Here is a 12,535-nt window from a genome sequence, read left to right as displayed (position 1 = left end):
AATCCACATAAACGATTTAGGAGACAATCGGAACAGACCTCTTAGATTGTTTGCGGATGGTGCTGTCATTTACTACCATATAAAGTCATGAGATGATCAAAACGAATTTCAAAATGATGTAGACAAGGTATTCGTATAGCTAAAAAAAAGTGGGAGTTGACTCTAAATCATGAAAAGCATGATGTCATCCACATGAGCACTAAAAAGAATCTGCTAAATTTTAGTTACACGATGAATCAAACACGTCTAAAGGCTGTAAACTGAACTAAATACATAGGGATTGCAATTACGAATAATTAAACTGGCATGATCACCAAACCAAATACTGCAATTTATTGGCAGAATATTTAGAAAATAGAATAGATCCACTAAAGAGACTGCTTACACTACTCTTGTCCGCTCTCCTCTGGAGTATTGCTGTGCGGTGTGGGATCCACATCAGACGGGATTGACAGAGAACCTCGAAAAAGTTCCAAGAAGTAGAGCTCGTTTTGTATTATCGCGAAACAAGGGAGAAAGTGTCATGGAATTCTCCACAGCTTACGCTGCATGTCCTGTGCCACTGCTAGTCACTGCATTACCTGTTACACCTGTAACTGGAACTAGACAAAAGCGATTCTCTCTATAATTCTATTCCAGCCCTGATTTCTTTTTTGTTCGCGATTCTTACGCAAGATTTACGTTGATATAGAGATACCATAATCGTTCTGCAGTCTGTCGCAAGATCCAAATACTCCATAGAATTCAGAGCGATAACCCTACAGAGCCCGTTTTATATTTTAAATGATGCATTACGAAAAGCACTTCTCGCAGTTTAGACAAAATACTGGATAATCCGTAATTAACTGGGCAAAGCGAAAGATAAATCAAGTTAGATTTCTTTGGGATAGGTAGAGTTTTATGCGTCCAAAAATTATCGCGAAGTGCGCAAAGGAAAATATATTTTCTTAGAAAAATTAATGTTGTTAGAACACTCCTCTGCCTGCTGATAACATGGGCTTTCGAAATCGGATACGTAATTTCTCCTTCAAGTTCCTCGGCATACTTCATAAGGCTGAGTGGACCAGGCTTTCTTTTGGTGTCAGATACATTGACCTCTCAGTTATGGGAGTAGGTACGCACATTTCTCTTTGATCCCAATTCTATATAAATTCTTCCTATTCCATTTATTGATAGTGTGTACGTCTTTCTCCAAGTATTTGGTGATTTTACAGTTACTGTTATCTCCTTCTGACTAAACAGTCGGCGTTTTAACTGAAGCCGAGCGCCAGCTAACGTGGCTTATCATTTGTAGACATACTACTTACTTATTTCTTGTGTCTCTACCATTAATAGAAACGGAATATTTTAATCAACATACTTAGATATTCATCCATTAGGATATCTGAAACGACACTTGAAGATCAGCTTGCGGTCTAAATGGGTTATAATTTTTTTTAAAGACGTTATACGAAAATATACTTTATTATGTAAAGTGACTATCACCATTCTTTCATAACATATTCGCGACTTCTTAATTGTGTAACATTGCAACATATATAGTGTCATAATACTATACACTCTTGTAGCTTTCTTAGATTTCAATAATGTCAAGATATTCCTCTAAGGAGCAATGTCCTTTTTACACTGACATAACTGCTTTGGTTTCAGATGGAAAGAGAAAGTGTGGCTTCCTCGATCTGAAGTGTCTACAGAAACACAGAGGTAACTGTACTTAATTTCTGAGATAAGCGTAGAAAATGTATCTCCTCTATATCGATTAATATATAGCTAGGTAATCAGTTCTCTCACTGAACAGGTCAAATGAAGTCAAAAACAAACTATCTAGGTACTGATGTGACTGTCCCACTCTAAAAAAAAAAAGATATAATATATTACTCCATGAAAATCAGAAATATCTTCACTTTTTTCCATGAGTAAATAGTTTCCTTCGAATTTCACTTACTTTACGGAAATATCTTACGTAACTGTCTCTAAGAAAAAAAATGCGATACACCACGAAGGCATTATCCGAACGGGACGGAAATCGGCAAATCTGATGTATACAGGGTGTTACAAAAAAGTACGGCCAAACTTCCAGGAAACATTCCTCACACACAAAGAAAGAAAATATGTTATGTGGACATGTGTCCGGAAACGCTTACTTTCCATGTTAGAGCTCATTTTAGTACTTTTCTTTAAATCACATTAATCATGAAATGGAAACACACAGCAACAGAACGTACCAGCGTGACTTCAAACACTTTGTTACAGGAAATGTTAAAAATGTTCTCCGTTAGCGAGGATGCATGCATCCACCCTCCATCGCATGGAATCCCTGGTGCGCTGATGCAGCCCTGGAGAATGACGTATTGTATCACAGCCGTCCACAATACGAGCACGAAGAGTCTCTACATTTGGTACCGTGGTTTGCGTAGACAAGAGCTTTCAAATGTCAAGAGGGTTGAGGTCAGGAGAGCGTGAAGGCCATGGAATTGGTCCGCCTCTACCAATCCATCGGTCATCGAATGTGTTGTTGAGAAGCGTATGAACACTTCGACTGAAATGTGCAGGAGCTCCATCGTGCATGAACCACATGTTGTGTCGTACTTGTAAAGGCACATGATCTAGAAGCACAGGCAGAGTATCCCGTATGAAATCATGGCGGTGAATCGAGGAAGTACAGTACATACTGACGAAACTAAAATGAGCTCTAACATGGAAATTTAGCGTTTCCGGACACATGTCCACGTAACATCTTTTCTTTATTTGTGTGTGAGGAATGTTTCCTGAATGTTTGGCCGTACCTTTTTGTAACACCCTATATGTGCAGACAAACAAATGACTGCAATTTCAGAAGAATTGGATAATTTATTCAAGAGGAAGAGTTTCACAAACGGAGCAAGTCAGCCAGCGTTGTGGCCGAGCGGTTCTAGGTGCTTCAGTCCGGAACCGCACGACCGCTACCGTCGCAGGTTCGAATCCTGCCTCGGGCATTGTGTGCGTGATGTCCTTAGGTTAGTTAGCTTTAAGTAGTTGTAAGTCCCACAGTGCTCAGAGCCATTTTTTTGGAGTAAGTCAGCAACGCGCTGGTCAACTCAGGCCCTTATCCAAGCAGCTATTCAGTTTGCCGTCGATTGATAGAACTGTTGGATGTCATCCTGACGGATATTGTGCCACATTCTGTCCAATTGGTGTGTTCGATCGTCAAAATACCGAGCAATTTGGAGGGTCCTGTCCATAATGTTCCAAATGTTCTCCATTGGGGAGAGATCCGGCAACGTTGTTGACCAAGGTAGGTTGTGGCGAGCACGAAGACAACTAGGAGAAACTCTCGTCGTTTGTGAGCGGGCATTATCTTGCTGATATGAAAGCTCAGGTTGGCTTGACACGGAGGGCAACAAAACAGGTCCGGGAGTAGAGTATCGCCGACGTACCGCTGTGGTGTAAGGGTGCTGTAGATGACAACCAGAGGAGTCCTGCTATGAAATAAAATGGCACCCCGACCATCACTGTTTGTTGTCGGGCTGTATGGCGAACGACAGTCAGGTTGGTGTCCCATCGATGTCCGGAGAGTCTCCAGACACGTCTTCGGCCTGGACGCACTTCAGATTGAGCCCAATGATCAGTTCTACTGCTTGTCTTTGTGCTTGCCAAATCCTACCTTGCCCATCAACGTCGCCGGATCTCTTCCCAATTGAGAATGTTTGTAGCGTTATGGGTAGGGCCCTCCAACCAGCTCGGTATTTTGACACTCTAAGGCGCCAGTTGGACAGAATTTCGCACTATATACCTCACAAGGACATCCAACAACTCTACCAGTAAATGCCAACCCTAATAAGTGCTTGCTTAAGGGCCAGAAGTAAACCGACGAGCTATTTACTTGCTCAATTTGTGAAGCTCTTTCTCTTGAGTAAATCATCCACTTTTTCTGAATCTGAAAGATTTTGTTTGCCTGTAAATGCACATCATATCTATCGATTTCGGTCCCATTCGGGTTACTTATTCGTGGGGCATCGTTATATTTTTTCCGCTAAATTGAAATTGCTTTGCAACTCCGACCAGTGCATCTGTGCAGTGCTCTTAGTCTTATGGGGCAGTATTAAATAAAATAGAGTTAATCTACGTCAGTACGGAAAAGACTTTCTGAAACGAGTACACAGTAGGTAAAAGTCGAATGTTTGAACTATGTGAAAGGAACGAATTACGTTAACTCTTAAATTTTTAATTTACAAATAAAAATAGAACACAATAATTTACATATAGCGCTTGTGGCAAGTCACGTATACATCGAGCACCACGCTGAGTGCTGAAATGTGGTAAATGGGAACTTTTGGAGGAAGTATACGGAAAAAATGATTGATTTCTCGTTTGCTGGGTGCCAAGCTTGATCAACATTAATTAAATCAAAAGTCACCCCTCAGTGGATGTGTGCAAAACATTGGAATGACTGAGAGGTTAAAACAGATAGTAATATCAAAACAATTTATTAAAATAAAAACAAAAAGAGAGACATTATTGAATAAAGTGTGTCTTGGCGCTTTGAATGGACAAACATGTCACAAATGCGTTGTCTGGGCAGCGGGCTTGTCAGTTAGATTTCACTGAAGTCTTGAACCGATCTTTGGCGGTGCAGAGTTGTCTGTTAGTGGGGTTCTATCGTGTTCTTCACCTCAGCTAGCGGACACATAGAGCGTAGAAGTAAGGTTGAACAGCCTGTTCCCTTTGTGCATGCCGAGAGGGTTAGAACAGTGGTCCACTGGCGAGGCCGGAAAGTTTACCAATCATGTAGTCTCGAAGGATCGGTTTCCCGGAGCTGTGCATGGACCGAATTACAAACGTGGCACCCAAGGAATCGGGTTTTAACTGGATGACGACGATGATGATAATGACTCGTTGTCAGAGTCAAAACTTAGATCAGTATTGTAATCAGACTGCAAAAGTAGCATCAGCTGAGACAGTGGGTTCAGAAAGCGGAACCAATTAGAATGCTCCGGAGTATAAGCAACGGACTGGACTGAAATGCAATAAAGAGTGGAATGGGAACCAGAGCAAAATGTAGTAGACTAAAGTCATCACAGGATCGGATCAGCACCAAGAGCAAGTGCAAACCAAACCAAGTCGCGGCTACCAAGTATTGAGATTAAGTCCCAACATGAAGTCTCTCGAAAGAATCATCAGGAAATCTCACTCCTCAGCCTCTTGAAAAGAAGGTCATCTGAATGTCATCACCCTACTACACTACGCTCATTCTTCGCTCTCTGTCTCTCTGGTTTTTGACGCAGATCTCGCCTCTCTCGCTCTTCCGGAGGACTGGAATTTTCTCGTCATTTCTTATCATTGGCTGACGATATATCAGTACCAGCCAATATATGATTCCCCTTGAGAAGTTATCCTCCTTTGACTCCTTGTTCCACGCTGTCCATTTTCTATTCTTGTCGACAGACTATCCCATACACGAGACCAGCAAATATCTTCCGGTTTTGCCTCACAGGGTGACGGCTCGGAGCGTGTCGAAAACAAGTGTCGAGGAGTTACCATATGGCTCCTTGGTGGGCGTACAAGGCAAGGTTATCATTTTTCTCACGGAGGTGCACATTTAGCGAAAGAAAATTTTTTCCTAGTGCAGAAAACCGGCTGGCGACGTGTCCCTCTGCCAATTGCGTCAGGGCGTCTCCTTTGCTCTCTCTCAGTCACTTTCATAGAACAGTCCACCTACCTCTATATTTCTTCCTTCCGACGTCCCTTCACTCTACAGTAGTAGATACACGCTAGGCAGTGTAAAGCAACATTGCTGAAACCAGGACCTAACACCTACCACACAGAGGCCGCGTAACTCAAGTTGCAAATCAGTTCCTGTAAGTTCATTTCACAGATTTCGGGCGCTAGGAGAATGCAGTTTAATTGCAGTAAGCATTTGAAAATTCTATTATCGTCTTTTTATTCATAAGGAAGCACATGACATGGCTATCAAGTTCGTATTTACTGTGGTAATACTCTATCATTCAAAGTCTACTGTCTACCCGACATATTTCACGCGTAAAAGCAGCCAAAATTCCTGCAAGTCCGTCCCGATTAATTTTTGCGATCTGACAGTCACTGAACCACCACTATTAGAGTGTGTCAGAAGTGCTCGCCAAATTATTCCATCAAGGACGCTGAATATGCCACGCGGAATTGTCTCTACGACCAAAAGATCACACGCTTGTAAAACTTCAACTAATTAGTTCCGAAACATCACACTGTCCTCAAAATATTCGTAACTTAAACCGCTTTAGTCACGTCACGTTCTATCTGAAATGATCTCACTAGCTCTTCATTTTTCATACTATTTTCGTGGAGACATCAAGCATGGTGTTACTCGGAAACAGGTTAACGAGCGACTCTCTCGATGCACCTCTTCTCTCTGCCTCTATCTGCACGCGGGAACCGCTTGATTGTGACTGGCCATTGATCTGAATGACAAATCAGAATGATCCTTCCAGATCATTGTCGCGGCAACACTTGCCTTAGCCAACCACTAATCAGATAGTCATTGAGGTCATTACAAATTCAATTTTGAATATATTGTTTAATAAAATAGAACGAAATGCAACTTATCCTTTAAATTAATATAGAAACTTTTTCCTCTTCAGACTTTTATTCTGGCTGCTCTCTCACAAAAGCAAGCACCCATCGACATACGTCATCAGCATCGTGGTTGCAACACAATTGTAAAGTCTCTACAGTGGGAAACAGTGCTCTTCTCGGTCAGTCCGCATTGCCCATAGCTCGCGATTCGAGAACGGATTTTCCCAAAACGCAAGCAAGCATTTCAGCGTCCCCTTTTCTGTGTCCATTCACACGCTGTTTCTTACATTATGTCATTTGCTACACGCTCTCATGCTGGCAATTTCAAAGCTAGGGCGTCAAATGCAGTCGATCGCCATGCTTCTGCAACTAATTCGCATAATAACAGTCATGTGGCTTGCACACTTGTACTACTGAAGTGACATATCTGGTGGAGAAGGAAACGACTAAAAGCGACACTGGTCAATAATAAAATGATCACATTCGTTATCTCTCATGGTACTCCCTGCAATAACTATTTGACCCAAAAAAGACCCATGTGATTGCCTGACATCTGCGAAGTCTGTGTGGAGAGCTCAACACCCCTCGGAGCGACGAATCTTGACACTACCATCGACATATTGCAACAGGACCTACCTACCAATCATCTGAATAGCAGTCCTTTTGTTCCATGGTTCACTCATAATATGTGGCAGCCATTGTTGAATATGTTGTTGGGTTAACGATTTTACACAAACAGATCGTTTGGTTCGGAACCCCATTTTCAACAATATGTAGTGAACGATGTTATGCAAAATACGCGTACCTTCTCCATCACTGGATGCTGCATGTGAGTTCGTGATGTTTGCACAACGGTGGGAAATTTTTCTCTTGCAGTTTCTTCCAAACTAAAGATGTGTGTCTTAGGAGCTAGTGCTCTAGCAGCTTTACAAAGTAAAATTAATATGGTAGCATACTGCATAGTTTCTGGCTGCGGCTATGTGGCGGTTGAAAAACAAAAGGGAAGGACAGCGATTTGTTTAGCGAGAGCAAATTTCGGATGTTAAAGAGTGAAAATGGTGGGACAGGAGACGTTACTGAATTCCGTTACCGTCCATTAAAAATAACCATTGCTTGTCGTTGTGATCCTCGGTTTGAAGAGAGGTTTCATGCAGCTCTCCACACTAGTCTATCCCATGTAAGCTTCTTCATCTCTGCATAACCACGGCAACCTAAATCCATTGGAATCTACTTACGTTATTCAGTCCTTGGTCTCCCTCTATAATTTTTACACATCACATTGCCTTCCATTACAAACCTGACGATTCCTTCCTACCAGAAGATGTGTGCCATCAACCAATCCTTATTTTAGTCACCTTTTGACAACTCCTCATCAGCTATTCGATCAACCCATCCAATTTTAAACATTCTTCTGTGACTCCACATTTCAAAAGCTTCTATTAAAGTTATACAAATTATGTTCTATAGTGATGAAAGATTGGGAAGAACTGGGAATGCCATAAAATCCAGTTTCCTATAATAACAAAGAAATATGTATCTCCAGTTCAAAAATGTGTGGATTCCCAAGGGACAACACTGCTAAGGTCACCGGTCCCTGCGAACCTCCGTCGGGAGTAGCCCCCCAATCACTGACATGGCGACTCTAAACCGCCCGGCCACTCCGCGCAGCTTATGTCCCGGGTTGGGGTATGTAACAGTATCTCAGTGCCAGAGCGTGGTTTTCATTTCTCAGTTGTCACTGGAGAGTCGTGTATGATAACTGTGGTACCGACAGACATTCCGCCTTATGTTGTACGATGCTTGTGAAGTACAAGGTTATTCATAAGTACCACCGGGAGTCCAGAAGAGGAGGGCGTGAAAATTTCAAGACACAGAGAAATGAAAAATGTCAGTGGACAAATCATCTCATCACGTTTTGATTCGTAGTTGCAGGGCGCGCTGCAAGGGGGCAGGCACGTTTGTCGTGTCGCAGACAGTGCCTATATGAGCACCTGTGAAGAGAGTAAAATGGCTACATGGCTTCACGGTTGTTGTAATTAAACTTTTTCTACTTCTGCCATTTCAGATTAAAAACCATTTACAGTACTGAAACACAACTTTATAGGAATGATGTCCAGACTGTGTGCTGCAGAATTTGGCGTTGTCTGTAGTGTTAATGTCATGACTTGCCGTTAGGCGCCGGTACTGCTACAGCGACTTTTGGGTTGAAACTAGGATGCCAATTCGTACCGTTTTCCCCGGGACAGTTCCGTTTTTTCCAAAATGTCGCGCTGTCCAGGAATTTTTTTTCGGACGCTCAAACGACCCGCTTTTTTGTGAAGGCTGAAGCATTTTAGGCTACCGCTTATTTGATTTGCAATTTACTGCGCATTTCACAAATATATACGCTAAGAAGTGTCACTTGTACAATTTTCTCTACAATCTTTATTCACTGTTATTGTTTTGCACTATTGGTAGTACCGATTCATGGTCACTGTTTCATCATGCCAAAGCGAAAGAGTAATTTTAACACCAATATAGGAAGTGAGTTTGCTTTTACCAGTGGTAGTGAAGAAATTGTAGAATACGTGCTGTGGAAATCAAATTTTTCTGTTGTGCGTGATGGAAGGTCTGCCACTGCGAATCAGGTTAAGACGAAGAAACAACAGATGAGTGTTCAGTCGCAAATGCACTGCTTGATAAAATATATAAGAGTGAAAAGTGCGGTGACAGTGCGGCAGAATAATTATAAAAGGACATTTGGGATAATCTGAGTGCATTTACACAAAGATAAACTTCTATGCCCATTAAATTTTGTCAATACATTTTTGTACCGTTTTTCTTCCCTTCATTGTCTCAGGCTTTTGTGAACTTTTTAAAGTATCCCGTTTTTAATGAAAATGAAATAGACACGCTAGCAGAAATATGAGGGCTATTCGAAAAGTAAGGAACGATAGATCGCAAAATGGAAACCACAGTGAAAATCAAAACTGTTTTATTTGCAACAGTTAGCTACAACTTCCAGCTACTTATCTCCATAGTCGCCGATCCGACTTAGACGTTTGTCGTAGCGTTGTACCAGCTTTCCAGTACCCTCGTTATAGAAGGCAGCCGCCAGTGCTTTCTGCCGATACTCTACGCTGGCCTACAGCTCGTTGTCTGTGCGAAAATGTTGTCTTCATAGCGAGCAGTTCATGTGAGCAGAGATGAAACTCAGAGGAAGACAATTACGGACTGTATTGTGGGTAATCAAACATTTCCAATTTAAAACGATGCATGTGCATCTTCATTGCCCCTGCAGAACGCGGCTGAAAATTGTCTTGAAGAAGAAACCGCACGACAGTTATGTAGTGTTGACTGCATAGCTTCAGGCGAAATTTCTCTCCAGGCCCTCGTACTAGACGGGAGACACTGCTGTTCTAGGTATCTTTGTGCTCCATGTGTGCTCAGAACTAAAAAGAACGACGTAACGCGATCGGCGGGCGTATTAGAGACACTGCCCAACACACCTGTGCAAAACTTCATCGGATTTTCACTGTGGTTTCCATTTCGCAACCGATCCTTCCTCACTTCCCGAATAACTCCCGTACGTGCCTCAGTGTGCAATAGAGTTGCAGACAGTTAACATAGATCCCACAAGGTGAGCAGGGCTTTACTCGTAAAATTGTTTTATCAAAACAACAGCAATAGTGCTGTTGCTCTTCGCGAGTATACGCATTGGGGGAACACAGAGAGGTTATCTTTCCGCACTAGGGTTGAAGAACATAATTCGAAAGTTCGAATTAGCTGGCGATTTGGGAGTTGATCCTGGAGGGGGGGGGGGGGGGGGGGACGACAGCCAATTGCGCCACAAATTGTGAAGAAGTTACTTTTGCCATGGCTGGGGCTGCTGGACGCAACCTACAATCTTCAAGTAGTGCACGAGATGTGTTACGACATCTGAACAGTCCACGGTCCACTGTCCGTATAGTGCTGCGAACAATTGTGAAATTGCATCTCTGACACGTTTCCAGGCTGTCGTGGACGCAGATGCTCGTCCCCTTGAGCAACGCTTGTCTCCTGGGGCGTGATAATGGTACGCAATTAACAAATGTTACCCTCTCGTATGTAAACTGTGTTTCTTTCAACGTTTTGTTCTTTATTTCTCTTCCACATCTAGTTTAGAATGTTTCCTCAAAGTTTCACAGTCCTACGGTCACTCCTTTTCATAGGGTCCCTTGCAAGAAGCCAGAGTTTAATTACAACCAGCTTCTACGTCTATTTTCTGCATGTCTTATGTCTTATTGTTTTCTGAATCCACGAAATTACTTACGAATAACACTGTGTAGATATGTTCAACAGATCAACATTAAATTACTCAGCTTTTAACGATTATCTTAGAGACTGGATTCCTTGTGTTGAGACTTAGGATACGCCTGAGAGTTTATGAGCATTGTTCTTGTCCACATTGCGTCTCAGTTTACTGTTGAGTGTAGTGTGCTTTGACGTTTCAGAGGAACTGGAGGCGGAGCAGGGTGAGAGCTGCAACTGCGCCCCGGAATGCTCCTCTGTGGAGTATCTCGCCGAGGCGTCCACTGGCATCCTGAAGGCGGCTCGCTACCCAGCTTCCGATCACCTCATGTGAGTGCTGCAAGCTGCCAATAACCCTCTCACTTATCTTCGTCTGATATACAGCGTGCAACCAACTGTGGCATCATACCCTTAAGCGATAAGACCTTATAATTACAAATTGTATAGGTTAATTACTGGCAGCTGTAATGAAAGACTTATCAAGACCAGACGCGTTTCGTTTTATTCTTAAATATTTTCAGTGGTCACCACAACAACATGGTTTTTCTCTTACGATTTTGCCTGCTATGATCATGAACAGATTGAATGCTTTACTTGCTAGAGGAAAAGGTACAAATATGGAATAGGGCAGTAATATGGAATACTATTATATGTCGCCTTTTATGTGGTGTACTTTGGTTAGCTGCTTAAAAACTACGTTCAGCAACTATAGACTGCTTTGGGATGCATTCATATTACAGCTGGTAGCCATTGCGAGTGAGTGAAGCCGTTTTCACGAATTCACGAGGAGACATAATTGTGGCTGGTCTTCAGTTTCATTCTTGTCATAACACATAAATTGTTAATAATTTTGCAAACAGACGTTTAGCTTATACATTAAGCCGTAAAATGGCGTATTTCTAGCCTACTGAAATTTAATTTTCGTTTTTATTTGCGTTTCTGAATTTCAAGTTGCCTGTGTCACTATGATGGAACACCAGTATTCCACATTTGTACCATGATATTCCATATTTGTGCCGTACTTTCACAGCCTGCTTTACTTAAAAGAATTGCTTCAGAAATGACTTCACGAGCTCGAAAGCAGTGGGATGAGTCTGCTATGCAAATAGCAATGAAAAATCTTAGAGAGAAGAACATAGGCCACTCCAGAAATTTGTATTATAAATCTCGCACGCGAAACCATGTCAAAACCTTCTGCCTGCCTCCTCATGTCTCCCACAATACGTAACCGCTGGATAGAACTTTGATGAGTCATTTGAAAGCCTATTATTATGAGCTGGAACGCGTATGGATGAGGGAAAATGCAGGTCCCGTAACAAACATGTTGAATGGGAAAGCCTATCTCCAGTGCCAGACAGGGGAGATAGCAGTCAATGGGTCTACATCTACATCTATATCTACGTTTATACTCCGCAAGCCACCAAACGGTGTGTGGCGAAGGGCACACTACGTGCCACTGTCATTACCTCCCTTTTCTGTTCCAGTCGCGTATGGTTCGCGGGAAGAACGACTGTCTGAAAGCCTCCGTGCGCGCTCGAATCTCTCTAATTTTACAGTCGCGATCTCCTTGGGAGGTATAAGTAGGGCGAAGCAATTTATTCGATACCTCATCCAGAAACGCACCCTCTCGAAACCTGGCGAGCAAGCTACACCGCGGTGCAGAGCGCCTCTCTTGCAGAGTCTGCCACTTGAGTTTGCTAAACGTCTCCGTAACGCT

The 12,535-nt window shown here is 42.5% G+C and overlaps 1 protein-coding gene across 1 annotated transcript in view; it reads left to right on the top strand.

The window, feature by feature from the left end:
• Positions 1–12,535, top strand: part of LOC126298154 (sodium channel protein Nach-like) — a 129,028-nt gene that overhangs the window by 103,057 nt on the left and 13,436 nt on the right. The window contains exon 7 of the mRNA XM_049989464.1: positions 11,022–11,148. Coding sequence (XP_049845421.1) covers positions 11,022–11,148 — 127 coding nt within the window. The remainder of the gene's footprint in view (positions 1–11,021; positions 11,149–12,535) is intronic.

The sequence above is a fragment of the Schistocerca gregaria genome, chromosome X (assembly GCF_023897955.1).
Source record: "Schistocerca gregaria isolate iqSchGreg1 chromosome X, iqSchGreg1.2, whole genome shotgun sequence".
Taxonomy (NCBI): domain Eukaryota; kingdom Metazoa; phylum Arthropoda; class Insecta; order Orthoptera; family Acrididae; genus Schistocerca; species Schistocerca gregaria.
This window is presented reverse-complemented; position numbering and strand designations above follow the sequence as displayed.